Source organism: Heterobasidion irregulare (genome assembly GCF_000320585.1).
Source record: "Heterobasidion irregulare TC 32-1 unplaced genomic scaffold scaffold_01, whole genome shotgun sequence".
NCBI classification, from domain to species: Eukaryota; Fungi; Basidiomycota; class Agaricomycetes; order Russulales; family Bondarzewiaceae; genus Heterobasidion; species Heterobasidion irregulare.
The window spans coordinates 949,555-966,486 of NW_009258197.1; the positions used below are offsets into that span (position 1 = coordinate 949,555).

Sequence of the window (16,932 nt, forward strand, 5' to 3'; positions counted from 1 at the left end):
GGAGTCAGGCTATATAGCAAGTGTCATTCTTAAAAGGACAAATTGGAGAACACTTGGCCTTCATTATGTAGATATCAAAGCTACATTCTGTAAGAGTCTGCTGCAATCCCTTTGCCTTGCCATTCTTGGTTGTTATCTTGCTTACTAAGAAATAACTATTGAACTTTGCCTGGCCCTCTCACACTCACTTCCACTCCAGGCATTGCTGCATATGCACCGACTTGTTGCTGATAATAGGACTATGTGAGTGTGATTTATGTGGACCTACTATTTATGGTCCATCCAGTATTGATTATAATGTACTTACTCACCAGGTTTTTCATAGATGAGAGCTAGTCTCTGTCTCATAGATCATCAAGATCAACATCCTCCATGTCTTTTTCAGTGTCTGACTCAAATTCAGGTGAGTTTCTTGAGTGGATTGATTTTTTGTGAAGATGCTGAATTTTGGGTGCATGTTTCTTTCTTGGAGGGTGCCCGGCACTGTAGGCTACCTACCGGCATCTCCCGAGCCGGTTACTCGTCCACTGCTGTAAAGTCAGCCGCGCAGTGAGCAGCTTGTTCGAAGTCGCTATGCACCTCCAGACCGCCCTCTCGCTTTTTTTCTGTATATGCTCTGTGTGCGCTCACGGTGATCATGAAGGTCATAGTCAGGAGCCCGTCACAGGTGACGCTACCGAATATGCCCTGAAGCACGTACGTGGGTACCCTCAGCTCAGTGTATGACATGGTACTTACATGGAAGTATAGATGGCCACCGAACATCATATGTGGGTAAATTTGATCGCCTTGCTAGAATAAGTAACTGACAGGGCTGTTCAGAGACTCCTTTGATCTCGCAAGTTTCTTCCAACTTCATGACTTGAACAGGTACGTCCTCATTGTGGCGTCATGTAGCGCTTGTTTAACGAAGAACCGGAATCCAGGGATGGGGTCTGGGATACTGCAGAGATCGAAGCTATCTATGGTGTTCACCACGTCTACTCACAGAAGAAGTCAAAGGTGCGCATAGATGCCTCGATGAGCCAACCTCCACGTACCTGAATGTCGTTCTGTAGGATGATGTCGAGCATCAAAAGAAGGCGGACACGATAGTGCAGGCCATACTGAAAGCTATGGACAAAGATGGCAACGAAAAGGTTACTCAGAAGGAATTTGAGGCAGTCGGACTTGCAGGTCTGCCCAGTTTCGATGAGCTGGGCGCGGAGGGCCACCATTATGATGTCGAGAGCGGTATGTTCCTCTCACATCGCATCTCCTCATGCAACTCACAACTCTGCCAGAGTTCTTCCTGCACCACGAAGGTACATGGCACGCTTTATAGCACCGACCAACCCTGTTCACTCTCCTTCTCCTTCTCAGAACAATACCATTCCACCCCCGAGACTCAAACCGATGAGTCCTACACCCACCCAGAGGACCTCGAGCATTTCGCCCAGCACGAGGCGATCGAGCATAAAGAGGCCGAACGCGAGGCGAAGTTCCAAGGGATCACCGTCGAGGAGGCCCTCTTGCAACACGAGGAACATGAACATGACGAGGCTCCGCCCGCACTGGTGGCTGATTCCAACGACGCCGATAATGACACGACTGATGCCGCCCACCCACCCACGACCAAGAAGATCCAGCGCCAGACACCACCAGAAAAGCAAGATCCTGCCGTCCGCTTTCGCGACGCAAAGGCTGAAAGTGAGAGACATGGTGATTGGGGCTCTGGCGATGCTGGCTATAAGCCTCCGAATACGCCATCTGAGAAGATGCGGAAGAACCTTCCGTACAAGGTATCGTCTTTTTTCTCATTTTTAATCGTCTTGTGTTGGAACATTGACAACCAGGAACGTATGCAGTATAAATTCCGTCGGAGCTGGGGCGATTTCTAAACGTGGTTAGGCACGATGTCGAATTGGAAGTCGCTTGCGAATTTTATATCACGTTCTGCACGGATGTTATTTCTTATTCTCGGTTGATTAAATATCTCCTAAATTCTATGTCTCGGAATATACACAAATCGGAAGGAAAAGTACAAACAGATGCGATTGTCCAAAGCTCATCCGAATAAAAAGTTAGCCACGAGATGCTTTAAGGTTTCGTTCCCTCAAACATATCACCCACAAGTCCTCGCTCGACCTCTTCCCAGTCGATGTTACCTCCGCTCATGTACACACTCTCGTAACTCGCTATGCTCACGCTTGAGAAGAATGGGACGAGATCGCGGATGGAGTCTATCTGGCGTAGGTCATTGAGCATAGGTCGACGCATTGATCGCTCTTCATCTATTGACGTTGCGAACAAAGGACTTGATGGAGGACCCCTTGATGAAGGGACAACACCCTACCGAATTGAGCATTATGAGTGATAGGGCAGTAGCAGCATGTGGCTTGATCATTTACTTCTGTGATGGGCAGCCTTGATCCAATCTCTGCCAGCTGGTCGAACATGGCCTCGGGAAGCCAGTCATCTGGGCGATACACTGCATCGACGGTGTCCGTGATGAAAATCCATTGATACCTGCTTTGGACTCAGCGTCTTTTTGTGGATCAACCAGAGGGTGACATACACTTGGAAATCCTCTGTCTGCAGCACAAGTAAAAGGTCGAGGAATTTACACGCGGATAAGACTAAAGGTAGGTCTTCCGAGCCGTCGGTTGGGAGTATTGTCATAAGTTGGTCCAAGAGCCGGTACTGAACATAAATATGTAAGTATGGAATCATCTTGGACAGATGTCTGGAGCTTTACCATTTCAGTCAAGATGACTGGCCAGAAACTGACAAGGTTATGCGCGCTAAGCCGACACAACAGAACACGGACGCATAGATAGACTTCGGCTTGTACAATAGGCGCGGGGACGTTCCGCAGGACATCAACCAATTTTTCCTGGACTGTCGGTAAGGAGGTCAAGAATTGATTCTTCTCCCCACAATACAGGGCGTAAGACAGTCGACGGAGGTTGAGCGAACGGAGTAGATTCTCATATTCCCTGTTTGTGAAAATATTGGTGGAGGGAGCAGTCGTTACTTTGCCTGTACCAATCATCAGCTGGGAAAATGAAAGGCCATCGTACCAACCACACCTAGAAGTTCTGAGAAAGCGGTCTTATCTGTGTCAATCAGGGCCTTTGTTATTGATCTAAAGCCACGTCCGGCTTCTAGCGGGCTGTTGAAGAATCGATTATCGCTGAGGATGTCTGATACTACGCTTCGCCAAGCCTTGAGAGCAGCCGGGATTCGACTCATCTCCAGGATCATTTGAAGAATGATATCATCGACGTCTAGAGGTCTGCGACAAGTCAATGTAGGGAAATCGGAGCCTTCGAGGCTGACGAACCTGGGTTTTCCCTTCATAGAAGGGGTAATGATGTAGTAGACGATATTAACACATGCGGCAGTGATTTTGTCATTGTCCATAAGGAATCTGCGCAAGCTGGGTAACGCCGTACTGGCAACATATCGGTTGATCTGTCCGTGACTTATCAATATAAATATGGTTCTATATGCGAACGGGTTACCTGATCCACCATATCTACACCTGGCAACAGTCTCAACGACTGTGGCTCTTGCAATGACACTGAACTGCCGTTCATCTTCTCGTCCAGCTTGACATCTGATGCAACTATGCGTATAAGAGTGTGAGGGCAGTGCAGACAGCGCAATCGTAGAGATATTACCGCGAGGTACAGGAGAGTCCCGGCCGTTCAATGATTCCTTTGCACCACGGCGAATCCAAGAACTTTGATCAGAGTTACGGCCAGCAGAAACTACGACAGAGTCAAGTAGCTTCCCGAAAGTATCCTGCAAATAATTGAGATCAGCTTATTTGAAGCGCGTTCCTTCATACTCACTTGGAGCTCTTTTCGTACTCGCCGATCTTCCATTGCCGTAGTTTGTGTCATCTTGTCAGCTAAAACGGATACACACCTGAATGACAAGAATAAGCTTGCCTACTCTTAGGACAGAATTGCACCTGTGCATACCTCAAAACAGGATAGAGCTGATTCTTGAAGTCCTTGAGATTTCCGAGAATATCCTTCGCAAGCTGATGGAGGCGGCCCCATACTTGGAGAGCTAACGGCCCTTCTAACTGCTGCAAATATTGCTCCAGAAACCGAAACAGGTTGCTGTCGGATCTGAGGCCCAGGAATTAGTATGAAATTGCCTCCCAAATCACAAGACTCACAGGTCAGGGTTAACTACCTGCTTTCTGCCTCTCTCCGTGAGGCCAGGGACGCGACAAGATATGCTTTCGCACACCATGTGTACAACACTCTGGGCACTAGATGTCAAGGCATCCACCAGTTCAAATGCCGCTTTTTGAGGCTGGATGTTATCCATGAAAAAGTATGCCTCGACAGAAGCTCAGATGGTGACACACCGAGGGATCCCGATTCCAGCAATCGATAATAGATTCCAATACCTCAGGCGCTTGTACACGGAAAAAGTGCTCAAACACCCGTCGACAGCGCAATCGTGACTTGCTGCAGATCATAGACAATGAGTCGTCCTTTGGTGTCCACGACTTCGACTCTGGCCATGTCATGGTAGACCAAATGGTATACAGCACGCGGATACCTTCATGTAATGAACGGTATCCAGGCGAACGAGCCTGCAGAGGACATAAGCTATTCCGAAATGAGACTACCTTCAGGTACACACCGTCATTTGTTCTTCTGGGACTATGGGTATTGTCTCGGAGCCAAAGACTGTCGTCATCATTCCAAGTAGGCCACCGCCCTCTCCTCCTGGGGATTTCTCTGGAAGGATACTGTCATCTTCTGCCTGCGCAGTATCAGATGTTTTTAGATTCAAAATGATTAAACGCTCGAGTGCATTGAGAAGCATGGTGAAATCTGCGTCAGTGGTCATTGACTGTAAATCCTCATCCTCCTGTTTATCAGTAAATACCCGGCTGATATCTGCCAGGCTAGATCGGAGTTGACGACCGACACAATCGCTGAGAGGTGACACTACAGCTTGCAGCGCATGCTGAAATTGAGGTACTGTCATGAGTATGAAGTCCAACCAGTGCTGCAACACAGGGCGATTGGACGATACAGCGATGCCGTCGATTAAAGTCTGCACCAAAAGTGGATTCACAGAGTGCATCTGACCACCCAATTCCTGTGATCCAATGGGAGAAGGGGGTCTCTCCGGCATACCATCAACTGAGGCGACTGTCGTCGGTTTGGCTGTTCGGGTCGCAGTAGCGGTCGTCGCAGATATTACGGAGTGGAGAAGATGGAGAAGCTTGTTCTGGAGGTCGATGCGCTTCATATGCACAGAAAAATACAATTTACCGATCACCGCCGCCTCAATACCTTCGAGGGCAAGGCCGTCGACATCTCCTCGGGCAACAATAGCCTGGAGGAGATCAATCGCTGTCGATTGAATGATGATGTTGGCAGAACCCATTCGTTCGACGCGTCTGTGTTTACACTCGGATTGCAAGAACCTGTAATATTTTGGTCAGTCAGCTGATTGACCGTATTCATAGAGCTTGCCTGGTAAGAATTTCAATCAATACGTCTTGATAGGTTGCATCAGGATGTGCGAGGCCGGCTTGGTAGGTAATTTATCAGTACCTTAGAAATGATGCATATAAGTGAGGACAATTACAGGCTTCAATTCGTTCGACAAGCCCCGCATGGTGTGAGCGTCTGACATGACTTGTTCGAGCAGTCTTGCTGAAGCCCTGTCCTCCGAATCGAACGATCGATAGCAGTGTTTCCAGGAGGTAAGTAATGTATGACTGATCGATTGGTCGTTCATAGGAGAAATCCCGGAGCTCCTTGCCATTTATCTTGGAAACAGAGGGTGTTCGACGTAACGCCGGGTCCAGAAGATCAAACAGAATAGGGTCCAGGACCCTACAGAAAGATTGAGTCTGGTTCAAAAAATAAAAACGTATACCCACGTACCGGAGATACGACTTTAAGCTACAACGCATCCAAGTCTCTCCAACCCGGCGGAGGTTAGGGTCGTCGCTTTTCAACGTGTCCAAAACAATCATTATTGGAACCTTGAAGTGAAAGCCTGGCAGCAAACTATCCTCTGTCGGTGAGATGTCAAAAATTATGCTAATATCAAATTTTCCGCGGTAGTTACCAGTCAATCGCCAGAATACTCCAAATGCCTCGTATGACTCCTGCACATTTCGAGACTGGGGGGATGTGAGACCCTGTGCAACAATGGACTCGACATATGGCCTCTTAGTCACATTTTCCAATGCCCAGATGAGGTTGACAGCGCGCGCATGGTACACGGTACAGTTAGGACGCAGATATCTGAAGAGCTGGTAATAACGATCATGGGAAGCAAGTAACGGCAAACTGGGTATGTCACGCACAGTATGAATCATCTTGAATGTAGTTTGTCGCGCCTGAATCGAGACACCAGGTTCAAGTCCACTGGTATGATGCAGGGCAATGACCAGAGAAATGACTCTATCGACAACGATGAAAGTTGTGTTCTGCAAGACACAAGGTTAACTACAAGACCTATATGCTCTCGACGACCTAGATCTTACCTCTTGTTCGATTACAGTCAAAATTACGGCAAGCCATTCCACTGGATCCCAGTCTACCTTAGCTTTCAAGTCCGCGCGTCCACCAAGTCCTTCCACAAGCTGAGTAACTAGGAGTAAGGACTGCACAAATATGTCACGCAAAGAAGCATCCTTGCGAGTTGCGTGGCATAAGTCTTTAGCGCAGGCAATACTGAGCTCCACAACATTTTTAAATGCCGTGGTAAAGTGAGTTGCAAGAGACTTTTGTGCGGCGGTCGGAAGATCGATGGTCAATGCAAGCCCATAAAATGCTCGTGCAAAGATATAAGGGCCAGAAGTGTCAGGAGATTCTTGTGTTGCTTCTGGGAGCTCAGGTGATTGCCAGAGTACTGAAGGTGGTATCTGCTTTAAGAGGATCGTCACGAAGTGCATTGCCTCCGAGAGAACACGCAAGGAGGGTTTGGAGACGGATGTCGAGAATTGATACTGTAAAACAGCATTATTGTAAATAGACGCCACGCGAAAAAAATGACTGAAAGGTATCACTTTGACAATTTCCACGACGGCAGCAAAGACTAGGGGGAAGTGAAGGGTTTGGATCTCGTCATCTTGTACATGGAATGTCGTCAAGATGAAACGAGCCAAATGAATCGCCTAATGCAAAGCATGTCAATGGTATGTGCACAGCTAGATGATAGAGGACGCACCTCGCAATCAATCCCATCACCGATAATCTCTTGGAGGATGGATCCTAACAATTGCCTCCAAACGACACGGGGCTCGACAGCCTGGTACAGCGTACTTGCTGTCATGACGATCTACAAATAATGATCAGTATCATGCAAAAGAGGCATATCCCAATCTCTCACCTCGTCATTGTTATCTAGACTTGACAGCATCGCCTTCTTGAGAGCGTTGAACGCATCGAGAACCAACACTTCTGTTAGCGGGCCGCCAACTTCCCACTTATCCAACAAGGAGATAAAAATCTTGAACGGCCGTGACTCTGAGTACTCCGCAGAAGGTGAGAACATTTCCTCCTATTGGGGCATCCAAGATATTAGTATCATGATTCCTATTGAGAGTATCGTAACTTACTTGCAGCGTCGCCCGCAACAGTTCAAGCGCATTTGACTTGAAATACTGCGTCTGTTGTTCGCTGTTCTCTTGGGGGCCTAACAGCCACGTATATAGGCGTCGATTCAACGAACTATCTCTGCGCATGACGACACTCGTCGCTGCTCGCATGAGAATCGCACGGTCCTCTGCCGACGCCTTTTGCACCGCTGCGTTGTCCATGCGTAAACTCTGCAACAGCAGATCAAGAGCGCTACGCCTGACGAGCAGATTGTCGTCTTCAAGCGCTGCGGCAAATGCGCGGATCATTAGACCAATGTCCCGGCCAACTATCAACGTTATGTCTATTATGTCTGATGCGTCAATGGGCGTCTCAGAATATAGTCCAATCATACGAACCTTCGTCACCATTGAGACGAGGAAGCCGTCGAGAGAGGAATGTGAGTGATGTTCCACGAGCAGAGGGAGTCGTTAGCATGACTAGCCATATATTCTGTAGGAAAAAAGACGGCGAAACCGTCCCTGAAAGCCGGTCTAATAGGCTTAAGACCTGCAAAGCCGTCATTCCACGTCCAAGCAAGTAGCACAGCTGCATACCTTGTCAAAGAACTCCCCAGTCTCCTCTTCTAACCCCGGAAGTAAAGCAAGAATGAAAGATTTCATGATAGGTCGTAAGCCCGCTTGAAGGGGCAAGAAGTACGTGTCGCAGATGTTAAGGAGGGTGGGCTACATGCCCCCATGATTATTAATTCCAGCGCAGCGGTCTGTAGATTTAAAAAGGTACCTTGACAGATGTAGCTGCATACTCAAGGAAGGGGAATAAGCCGGATGCCCAGAGTGCCATGTCTCGTTTAAGGCCTTCGGACTGCGGGGTGTTAGGACGTAGCAAAGAAGTGATTAGTGCGGAACACACCCCGACAACAGCTAAGATATGGGAGTAGACATCCAAGGCCCTTTGGTGTACTCCACTCGGTAACGCGGGATTTAGACATTGCGATAATCGTTTCGCGACAACGATCTTTCGGGGAATCTCCTTGAACTGCATATACGCTTGAAGAGTCTGTATGACATGACGACATATTCAGCATCACGGACAATATGCAGGAATCACAAAGGTGCGTACCTTGAGCAACTGCTTTAGAAAGGCAATGAAGTCCGCCCATTCGTGCACATTGTCAAACGAATTCAAGCATCTCTCCACTTGCTGCGTATACTTCTTGAACTTCGGATCTGATGCATACGTTTGTTGCAAAGCAGCTATACAGGTAAGAGATGATACTAAGCTCAATGTCCAAAGATTCACCGTGTCCACGAACCACGATCGCCAACCCTGTCTGCAATGCGCGTCGAGGCCTTGTCGCCACTGCCTTCTGTGGTTTGTGATGCCATATCTCCTATCTATTCCAAAGTCATGCGCCAGCGCCCGAAGATGTGACGGGAAAATGATAATAATGGTAGTCACTCGTGAGATGAAGCTTGAAAGCTTGAAACGGTGCCGCTTTCGAGACTGCATCTCTCAACTGGACTGGACCAAGTGTAAGGTTAGGGTTGCTTGTTGCACACTTCCGCTTTCACGGTGCATAAGTACATGCGGTAAGAGTAAATAAGAGAGCGGGGTACAGCGCGGCATAAGAAAGTAGTACATATCGAGGTACAAAGACTTGCATGATTCAGAGAACGAGCTCTATATCCTTGTCAACTTCCGAAACTGCGATTGATAGCTGAGATTTCTTCCGCGTGGCCGCACGAATCCCAGGAGAAACACTGACGCTGGCTACATCAGGAACAGCAGAAACAGAACGGGATGTCGCAGAAGACGCAACAGTCTCCACCTTGCCAGCCCTAGCTTTGTTGCCTACTCTCCCAGCAGGTGGAGCCGACAATGATAACGTAGGAAGTTTCGGCAGAGTGAGTGACCCTGATCCCCCTGCTAGCCTCTCGGTCTCAACCGCCGCTGCCGCTGCCGCTTGCTGGTTCGCAGCTGTTGCCGCAGCAGCAGCAGACGCTAGCTCTGAATCTTTCTCTCCTACCCAAGACCGCGCGAACCACCGCCCACCTGCAATGCCGCGGATCTCACGGTTCGCTGTACGCCAATGACGCACTTTTTTGCCTGAACGGTCGAGTGGTATGACAGGAGCATAGCCATTGCCGATCTTAGGCGGTGGTTGAACGTAGAAAGGTTTGCTTGGGAGGGGATAACGGGGCAAGGCGACTGTGTCAAGGTTGAATTCGTCTACTTGCGGGACACCCAGGAGCGCTGGCGCTGTTATAGATTCAACCTCAGGTGTGTGAGCCTCATGACGCGTTGGTGAGGAAGGTGCCGTCCCAGTATAGCCTGACAAAAATGAGATTCTCACATCAAGTATCCTCGTCGATAACTCTGCTACATACCTTCACTCAGTTCGTCATGCACAGGAGCTAGAAGGAGTGAATGCTTTAATCTAACAAACGATGTTATTTGGCTGACTTGAAAGATAGTATAATTGAGAATACTTTGGACCAGATTTTCTAGGTGCTCGCTGTGCTGCGGTAGTACCCTTTGGGACAGCCTTCTTCAATGCGAGAATAGTAGCATGGGAAGATCCTTCGCCGTCGACGGGATCGGCAACATCTCTAGAAGGAGATGTTCTGACCGCATGGCTTGCTGGCGGAGACACTTCAAACGTGGTCATCAACGGCGCGGGATTGAGCGCACCCGTTCGTCCCTTCCGCTTAGTACCACCGCCTCTACCCTTTCCTCGTTTTGTTGGTGCAGCACCACGCGTAGAGGGGCCAGGTGCTGAAGGACCCGGAGTCACCACCGTGGAGCTGATGCCTTCTTCGTCATCATCGATGAGTTGATCCTCTTCCTCTTCCTCTACATCCTCCTCTTCGTCCGCCTCGTCGCTCTCCCGGGCCTCCTCGCCGGTCTCGCCGTTGAATGTGATGAATTTTGTTCCTGGTTTGGGTTCATTCACAACGAGGTTGACGCGGAATTTCCCTGTGTGTGACGGGGATGATTGAGGCGGGGGACTGTCCTCTTCACGAAGAGTAGAAATATGGGGTGCATCCATGTCAACGTCTTCGTCCATGTCAGATTCTGAGTGGTTGTGAGCGATGGCAGTGGTGGTGAGGTCTTCAGTTCGAGGGTCTCCGGAAGCAGGGTCGTAGCTAATCCAGGGAGAGGCGCGGAACATTTCAGGATCGGGGCGAATACTTTGCCTCAAGCGACTGTGGCGTTGCGACCAGGGCTGTCCGAGGGAGAGGTGACGTAATCGCATCTCCACTCGAACTTTTGGAAGCGGGCTCCTGTGCTGCTCACTCTCAGCAGCTCATCCACTTGCCCTGAGCCTTTTCGCCTCAAGCCCCTCAGTGCTACATCTATTGATGAGAACGACGAGGGCAAACTTATCCCGCTCAGAACCCGCTTGTTACAAAGATCACAACCCCAACCCCAAGATACGACGATCATTGAACGATCTGCGGACTGATGCTCTTCCGACTTGTCAACATTGCACTTCCTTTTTCCTAGCGACAGAAGATGGAAGATTGCATTCAATATTTTTGGCTGTCCGATCAGCTCGGTGCATATTCTTACTTTATCGTGGGTGTCGTTCACGTCCGATGGAGAAGAGGGGGAGGCGAAGCGCGAATACATGCACGGTGTCATCGATCATCAACAATCCAACATGCCTGGCCCACCGCTGGCCCGCCATTGTGTGAGCGTGTGCAAGGTGTAAGTTACACCTGTTTGAAATTCATCATTTTCGTGATGCAGTTAAAGTCCTCGTTTGACTTCGTTTGACCACTGTTTGACCTCGTGTGCATAATAGTGGGCGGTCATCAGCGGTCAGCGGCGGGCATGCTCCAGGAAATGCCATCTAAGAGCGCTCTAGGACCTGCATTCCTCCAGAGCGTTAAAATTTTTTGACGTCTCAATATCAATGACCGCAGTATAGACCAGCACAAACTATCTTCGTACAAGTTCATTGTCCCTTCTTTCAAAAAACCTTTACTCCTTGCCCCTCTGCAAGCGCTGTCTCTCCGGACTTGGCAATGGAAAATGGACTTGTGATCCCGGTGTGGAAAGACCGAGAAACAACTGTCGAACTAACGCGCCGAGGCTCAGCTTCAATTTCAGCACATGCTCCTCCCGACCCCTCTCAAAGCCCACGTGAAGTTGGGCGGTCATGGGTGCCCGAGGAAAATGTGTATAAAAGTGCTTAGCGGATTCAGAATTGGACCCCACCTTTAGTTCCTCCACTAAGGTGCTCCTCTCCCTTTCCTTTAGTACGTCATGTTCCGTGGTCTCTTGACAGGCTTCGTTCTCGCTTCTGCCCTTGCCGTTGTGGCCTCGCCGAGTGGCCCTGGCATTTTACACGCTCGCCAAGACGTTCAGAACATTGTCTATGTCACGAGCACAGATAAACACTGGTATGTCATCCCAAGTGTTTCACCATCTCCTATTTTTCATTCTTTCGCCACCAACAGCATGATCATGCCCCGGGATGCGCATACGAACATTGGCGATAGCGAACACCCTGGAGGCATGAAAACCTATTGCACGCCTGCAGGCCGCTACTCTAGCCAGCAGGGCCAGCTTCCAGCTAATTTCTGGAGTAACATCGAGTTCCAGAGCGGCAAGGGCAAGAATGGCGGCCGTTATGCACAGCGTATGTGAAGACCTGTTACGTTGTAGCATGAATACTTACCTGTATTTGCAGTCACTGGCTGCATCAGACCTAGCACTCTCAGCCGGTTGAACGCAGATGATGCAGGCGGACAGTATGACTCCAGTGGTGGAGATGGTGGGAGGGGAAACCCCCAGGATTCTGTTTGTCTCGGGTGGGTTCAGATACTCTTTTTTTTCACGCGTTCACTGAGCAGGCATCTATCTAAAACAGTTACAATCACTACGTGGAGCTCGTTGAGCCTGCTGGCCCCCGTGCATGCATTAGGTGCTGTGACGACCCTGCCGACTGCCCTACCAATACAGGTACGCCTGTTTCTCTTCGTGTCTACTCCAGAGTTAATGCTTGCTGTTTCCAGATACGGCAGGCTGCCCCAACGTCATCCCCGGCAACTACTTTAACTGTGGCTGAATCCTGCTTGACGATTCTAGCGATCCAAAGCTACTCGTACTGAAGGACTTTCATCTTGGACACTTTCATGGACATTGATGAACTCACATTACTTCGCTTTCCTCATATGATCTAATTTGCCATAATGCTCTCGAAACCCATTTTATTGACATCGTTTTCTTTACTGCTCATGAGTGACATGGTCAAAGAAGTTCTTTCGACTTCCCTTCGTAGCCTTCCCACTTGCCCAGACCATCATCGATGTCCAACATCCTGGTAGCATAGAAAATGTGCGCCGTCGGTTTCACCTCGTCCCATCTCTTGACCTTCCCTTCGTCATCTCTTTCCAGCTGTGCACCCCACACGCTGACTCGATTTGTCTTCGAGTTCTTCGATGCAATGGTACAGCCACAGGACTTACAGCGGAAGCGCTGTTTCCACGGTCTTGAAGGATTGACGAATCTGTCGAGAAAAGATTCATGCGGGGTAGCATGAGCCCATGTGAAGTGCAACGCATCAACATGGATCGTATGGATGAACGGGCAGGCTATGATCAAGGCATAAGCGGCACAACACTATCGAGCGCTAGAAGGAACGCTCACCGTTCAACCTCTGGCACTGAGTGCAGTGACAGAAAGCACGCGTCACAGGCGGTGCGGAAATCGCATAAGAAACTGCCCCGCAGTAGCAGCCTCCTTTCAAAGGGCTTTCTACAGATATCGTCGTAGACATGATGGTCGATTGCGCCAAAAAGTTCGAATACTGTGCAACGCGAGCCTGTGATTACGGGCTTGGTGCTCACGGACTCTCGTGCCCGTCTGAAGAGGTAGAGTAGAACGAAATCCGTATTGAATCGCCACCAGAGTTCCCCGGAAGCAATAGATAGGTAATTCCAGCAGTTGTTGAATGCCGAGTACGCGAGCCTGAACAATAGAACTGAGGAGGAGCAATCGACCATATACGGAAATGAGCAGTCTCGCCAAGATCAATGTTTCACAACCATTCCACGGTCTATCCGAACAGCTAATCTCCGAACCAGCCTTGAGCGAAGACGTGAGCAAAGAATCTGTAAACCAGAACTTTGATAGCGCTCAAAAGGTGGATACATTGCTGAAAAATTTGGGTGCTGTTCGCTGTAATGATGTAAGCAATAACAGCCAGCCGACATCTTCCGGCAAAGGCAACTTTCAGCCAACTCACGCTCATACTTAGACTCCCTCACTCTCGTCCCTTTGCCGGTACGTTGCTTCGACTCGCGACAAGCTGCGAAGAGACACAAGTATCTGACCGTTATTTTACGATGCCTAGGACCCATTCCTTAAAGGATAGTGCCGACGACCCTCCTTGACTGGTCGGATAGAAAAAGGCGATACCATGGTTTCCGCTACCGTCAACGTGTGCCCCGCTGGTTTCTACCACCGATTCTTGATATCAACCATGATTTTATTTTGGCCATGAATAGGTTGTCCGATATACCGCTCTTCTGTCCGGAGTGTTCTACGGTATCGCTCACCGTCGCACACTACAAAAAACACACGACGAGGAGAAGGCGCGTCATGCGGTACATGATCGAACAAACCTGATAGCACAGGCGAAGGAGGCATGGAAGAGGAAGCAAGAAGGCTCCAAGGACGGTGGTGAGTAGCTGTTCCTCCTGCATATGCTCGGCACCTCGCCTTCCACCCTCAGGGATGACACAATTTCTGGTACACGCTCGACTTATGTTTTTGCGAGCTCAATTATGTCTAAGTGACCCGACATAATTGTTCAAACATTTGAAGTCTGGTACCCTATCCTTTCATCTCATAACCCCATACTTTAGTTTGCCTCGGCATTCCTCCTTGTACCTCATGCTCATGTTCTTTATTTTAGTTGTCACCGACCCAGAGGACTCTCGATTTGACCTCGAGAAGCTCTTCGCAAAGTGGGAGAGCGAATCGAAATAGTCGCATGTTCGTTACCGTTCTGTTAATATAGAGCTCTCGTTAGGGGACTGCATGCATCTTCCGACGCCCTTGCCCTAATATCACTAATCCACCCGCTGCCATGCTATGTTCTCGTCCATGTCCACAATTTTTTTGCTGTACATATACCTTGGAGTGCCTCTACTTCGGTCTGTGAGAAATGTATGTGAATGCATCGTGGGAATAGAGCTAACGCGCTTTGACGCGTCGGGCGCGTCCTCCGTTTCCTTTAGCTTTCGACTCTTCATATCATATACCTACCATCTGACAGTGCTGTACGCTCAAAATCTATTGATTCAACCGGAGAATGAAACCAACGGTGGTCGATGAGGACTTTGAAGATGCTGAAGAGGAAAACAAGTTGATCAATGAGGTACGCTGAGGAACTAGATGCATGCCCAAAGCTCACATGGGAAGTGGCCTATCCGCAGGAGTACAAGACATGGTGAGCATCGTCAAACCTATCAAAAGTACTGGAATGACATAGGAGTTATGATTGAAAGGAAAAAGAACGCGCCGTATCTATACGATACTGTGATCACACATGCTCTCGATTGGCCAAGTTTGACCTGTCAATGGTTCCCCGACAAGGAATCGTAAGTCAAATTAATCTAGCTAACTTATACGGGATATCTCAACGGACACAGACCATCCAACAAACCATATACTGTCCACCGCCTGCTCCTTGGCACACACACTTCCGGCCAAGCGCAAGACTACCTTCAGATTGCCACCGTCCAAATCCCCAAACGCGAGGGTCCAGGTGCAGATACGCTCGATCGCACGAACTATGACGATGAACGCGGAGAACTGGGTGGACACACCATTCCCAACACCCCTCGTATACAGATCACGCAGCGCATCAACCATAAGGGCGAGGTGAACCGTGCGCGGTATATGCCACAGAACCCCGACTTGATTGCGACTAAGGCGGTTTCTGGAGAGGTGTATGTGTTTGATAGGACGAAGCACTCAAGTGAACCAGAGAGGGGAGGCGTGTTCAAACCAGACATCCGACTAGTAGGGCAGACCAAAGAAGGGTTTGTCGATAGAATGTCCGAAGCTTTGGGTGACGCTGACAACGTCTGTCAGGTTCGGACTAGCTTGGAATCCACTCAAACCCGGCCATATTCTGGGCGCATCTGAGGACAAGACCGTTTGCCATTGGTATGTGACTTTTGTTGTTCCAGATGAGGCGTAAGCTGAATTTGCATCAGGGATATCAATGCGTATTCCAAAGCTAATCCGTCTATTGAACCGTTGAATGTGTTCAATGAGCACACTGCTGTTGTTGGGGTATGTTCTTACATGGATTCTAAGTATATTCAATTCATCATTGCGTCAGGATGTCGACTGGCATCCTACACAAGAGAATGTCTTTGCCAGTGTCAGTGACGATAAAACATTGAAGATGTAAGTCCGTGATACCGTGCCCTGCTGTAAGTACTCATAGTTTGTGGCAGTTGGGATACACGACAGAAGGCCCCCACCTCCTCCATGCAAGTTCACGAGCAAGAAATCCTGGCTGTCGCCTTCAATCCAACGGGTGACAATCATCTCGTGACTGGTAGCGCAGATAAGGTGAAGTATAACTTTGAATATATAACTGTCAGCTGGAACCATCTGACACATTCAGGATAGACCATCTTATTGCATGATATGAGGAGGCTAGGCGACCGCCTGCATGTCTTTGAGTCCCACACAGACGAGGTTCTTCACTTGGCCTGGTCGCCTCACAACGCAGGGGTATTTGCATCCGCATCTAGTGACCGTCGCATCAACATTTGGGATCTTGCTCAAATTGGAGCAGAGCAAACTCCAGATGATCAGGAAGACGGGCCTCCCGAGCTCATGTTTGTTCACGGCGGTAGGCATTTTCGTTTTGAAATGTCTATTTCTGGCGTCTCACAGAAGGTAACATACAGGCCATACCTCGCGCCCAGCGGACTTCTGCTGGGCACCGGGGATTGGGGAGAATTGGACAGCAGCAAGCACATCTGAAGACAATGTTGTGATGGTATGGCAGCCGACCGCTCACGTCTGGGCCGGTGATGAAGTCAAGGTAGATGTAAGGCAACTGGAGGACGACGCTATGCAAGGCATAGAGACCACAGCAGAGCCTACTCGAGCGCCGGTCGGAGCGTCTAGAGGTCGGAGCAGCGGTACCCAAAGCATGAGCATGAGCGCCTCCGAAAGCGTTTCAGCGGGAGATCTGGACGAGGAGAGCTGAAAGGATGTTGTGCTCTATGGATGTTCATGTTCGAATACGATCCCTGGCTATGCTTGTATGATGGCTGATTAAAACAATAAATAACAGACAGATCCCCGAATT

The 16,932-nt window shown here is 49.2% G+C and overlaps 7 protein-coding genes across 7 annotated transcripts; 4 read left to right on the forward strand and 3 right to left on the reverse strand.

Moving 5' to 3' along the window:
- Positions 1-613: 613 nt before the first annotated feature.
- HETIRDRAFT_437555 (uncharacterized protein) lies at positions 614-2,683 on the forward strand. Its single transcript, XM_009542465.1, has 10 exons — positions 614-696; positions 751-770; positions 823-870; positions 927-1,002; positions 1,059-1,233; positions 1,284-1,304; positions 1,363-1,781; positions 1,848-2,331; positions 2,391-2,504; positions 2,554-2,683. The coding sequence occupies exons 2-8, from the start codon at positions 751-753 to the stop codon at positions 1,878-1,880; spliced, it is 792 nt and encodes a 263-aa protein (XP_009540760.1). The 5' UTR covers positions 614-696; the 3' UTR covers positions 1,881-2,331; positions 2,391-2,504; positions 2,554-2,683.
- Positions 1,930-8,813, reverse strand: HETIRDRAFT_30556 (uncharacterized protein). The gene is made up of 26 exons (XM_009541982.1): positions 8,700-8,813; positions 8,490-8,636; positions 8,361-8,441; positions 8,174-8,302; positions 7,976-8,126; positions 7,598-7,905; positions 7,369-7,539; positions 7,207-7,317; positions 6,947-7,153; positions 6,521-6,760; positions 6,341-6,463; positions 6,100-6,286; positions 5,913-6,045; positions 5,577-5,861; positions 4,651-5,446; positions 4,366-4,600; positions 4,175-4,304; positions 3,972-4,115; positions 3,840-3,915; positions 3,644-3,789; positions 3,326-3,466; positions 3,072-3,277; positions 2,738-3,021; positions 2,558-2,682; positions 2,391-2,508; positions 1,930-2,331 (listed from the first exon to the last, which is right to left on the reverse strand). The coding sequence occupies exons 2-26, from the start codon at positions 8,619-8,621 to the stop codon at positions 2,080-2,082; spliced, it is 4,911 nt and encodes a 1,636-aa protein (XP_009540277.1). The 5' UTR covers positions 8,622-8,636; positions 8,700-8,813; the 3' UTR covers positions 1,930-2,079.
- A 433-nt stretch (positions 8,814-9,246) lies between these two features.
- HETIRDRAFT_447441 (uncharacterized protein) lies at positions 9,247-10,752 on the reverse strand (the record flags this gene model as incomplete). Its single annotated transcript, XM_009542466.1, has 3 exons — positions 9,247-9,911; positions 9,968-9,994; positions 10,044-10,752. 3 exons carry the CDS (start codon positions 10,750-10,752, stop codon positions 9,247-9,249), a joined length of 1,401 nt encoding a protein of 466 aa, XP_009540761.1.
- Positions 10,753-11,852: 1,100 nt separating this feature from the next.
- HETIRDRAFT_58748 (uncharacterized protein) lies at positions 11,853-13,055 on the forward strand (the record flags this gene model as incomplete). Its single annotated transcript, XM_009542088.1, has 5 exons — positions 11,853-11,989; positions 12,047-12,228; positions 12,280-12,400; positions 12,460-12,551; positions 12,605-13,055. 5 exons carry the CDS (start codon positions 11,853-11,855, stop codon positions 12,655-12,657), a joined length of 585 nt encoding a protein of 194 aa, XP_009540383.1. The 3' UTR covers positions 12,658-13,055.
- HETIRDRAFT_308267 (uncharacterized protein) lies at positions 12,840-13,368 on the reverse strand (the record flags this gene model as incomplete). The annotated part of the gene is made up of 2 exons (XM_009542467.1): positions 12,840-13,183; positions 13,239-13,368. 2 exons carry the CDS (start codon positions 13,366-13,368, stop codon positions 12,840-12,842), a joined length of 474 nt encoding a protein of 157 aa, XP_009540762.1.
- A 730-nt stretch (positions 13,369-14,098) lies between these two features.
- On the forward strand, positions 14,099-14,582 carry HETIRDRAFT_306580 (uncharacterized protein; the record flags this gene model as incomplete). Its single annotated transcript, XM_009542468.1, has 2 exons — positions 14,099-14,273; positions 14,509-14,582. Coding segments are annotated over 2 exons (249 nt in total), but the record flags the coding sequence as incomplete, so codon positions are not given.
- Positions 14,583-14,875: 293 nt separating this feature from the next.
- Positions 14,876-16,925, forward strand: HETIRDRAFT_468433 (uncharacterized protein). Its single transcript, XM_009542469.1, has 10 exons — positions 14,876-14,973; positions 15,032-15,045; positions 15,104-15,196; positions 15,248-15,640; positions 15,693-15,767; positions 15,818-15,896; positions 15,946-16,013; positions 16,064-16,181; positions 16,242-16,467; positions 16,526-16,925. Exons 1-10 carry the CDS (start codon positions 14,908-14,910, stop codon positions 16,828-16,830), a joined length of 1,437 nt encoding a protein of 478 aa, XP_009540764.1. The 5' UTR covers positions 14,876-14,907; the 3' UTR covers positions 16,831-16,925.
- Positions 16,926-16,932: the final 7 nt, after the last annotated feature.

Coding starts and splice junctions, on each gene's coding strand:
- HETIRDRAFT_437555 (XM_009542465.1), top strand. CDS start 751: ATGGCCACCGAACATCATAT. Junction 1,234..1,283: donor CCATTATGATGTCGAGAGCG/GTATGTTCCTCT, acceptor CAACTCTGCCAG/AGTTCTTCCTGCACCACGAA. Junction 1,782..1,847: donor GGAAGAACCTTCCGTACAAG/GTATCGTCTTTT, acceptor GAACGTATGCAG/TATAAATTCCGTCGGAGCTG.
- HETIRDRAFT_30556 (XM_009541982.1), bottom strand. CDS start 8,621: ATGCAGTTCAAGGAGATTCCCCGAAAGATCGTTGTCGCGAAACGATTA. Junction 5,862..5,912: donor AGCTTAAAGTCGTATCTCCG/GTACGTGGGTAT, acceptor ATCTTTCTGTAG/GGTCCTGGACCCTATTCTGT. Junction 3,916..3,971: donor CAGCTCTATCCTGTTTTGAG/GTATGCACAGGT, acceptor CTTGTCATTCAG/GTGTGTATCCGTTTTAGCTG.
- HETIRDRAFT_468433 (XM_009542469.1), top strand. CDS start 14,908: ATGAAACCAACGGTGGTCGATGAGGACTTTGAAGATGCTGAAGAGGAA. Junction 16,014..16,063: donor GACGATAAAACATTGAAGAT/GTAAGTCCGTGA, acceptor AGTTTGTGGCAG/TTGGGATACACGACAGAAGG. Junction 16,468..16,525: donor GCTCATGTTTGTTCACGGCG/GTAGGCATTTTC, acceptor GGTAACATACAG/GCCATACCTCGCGCCCAGCG.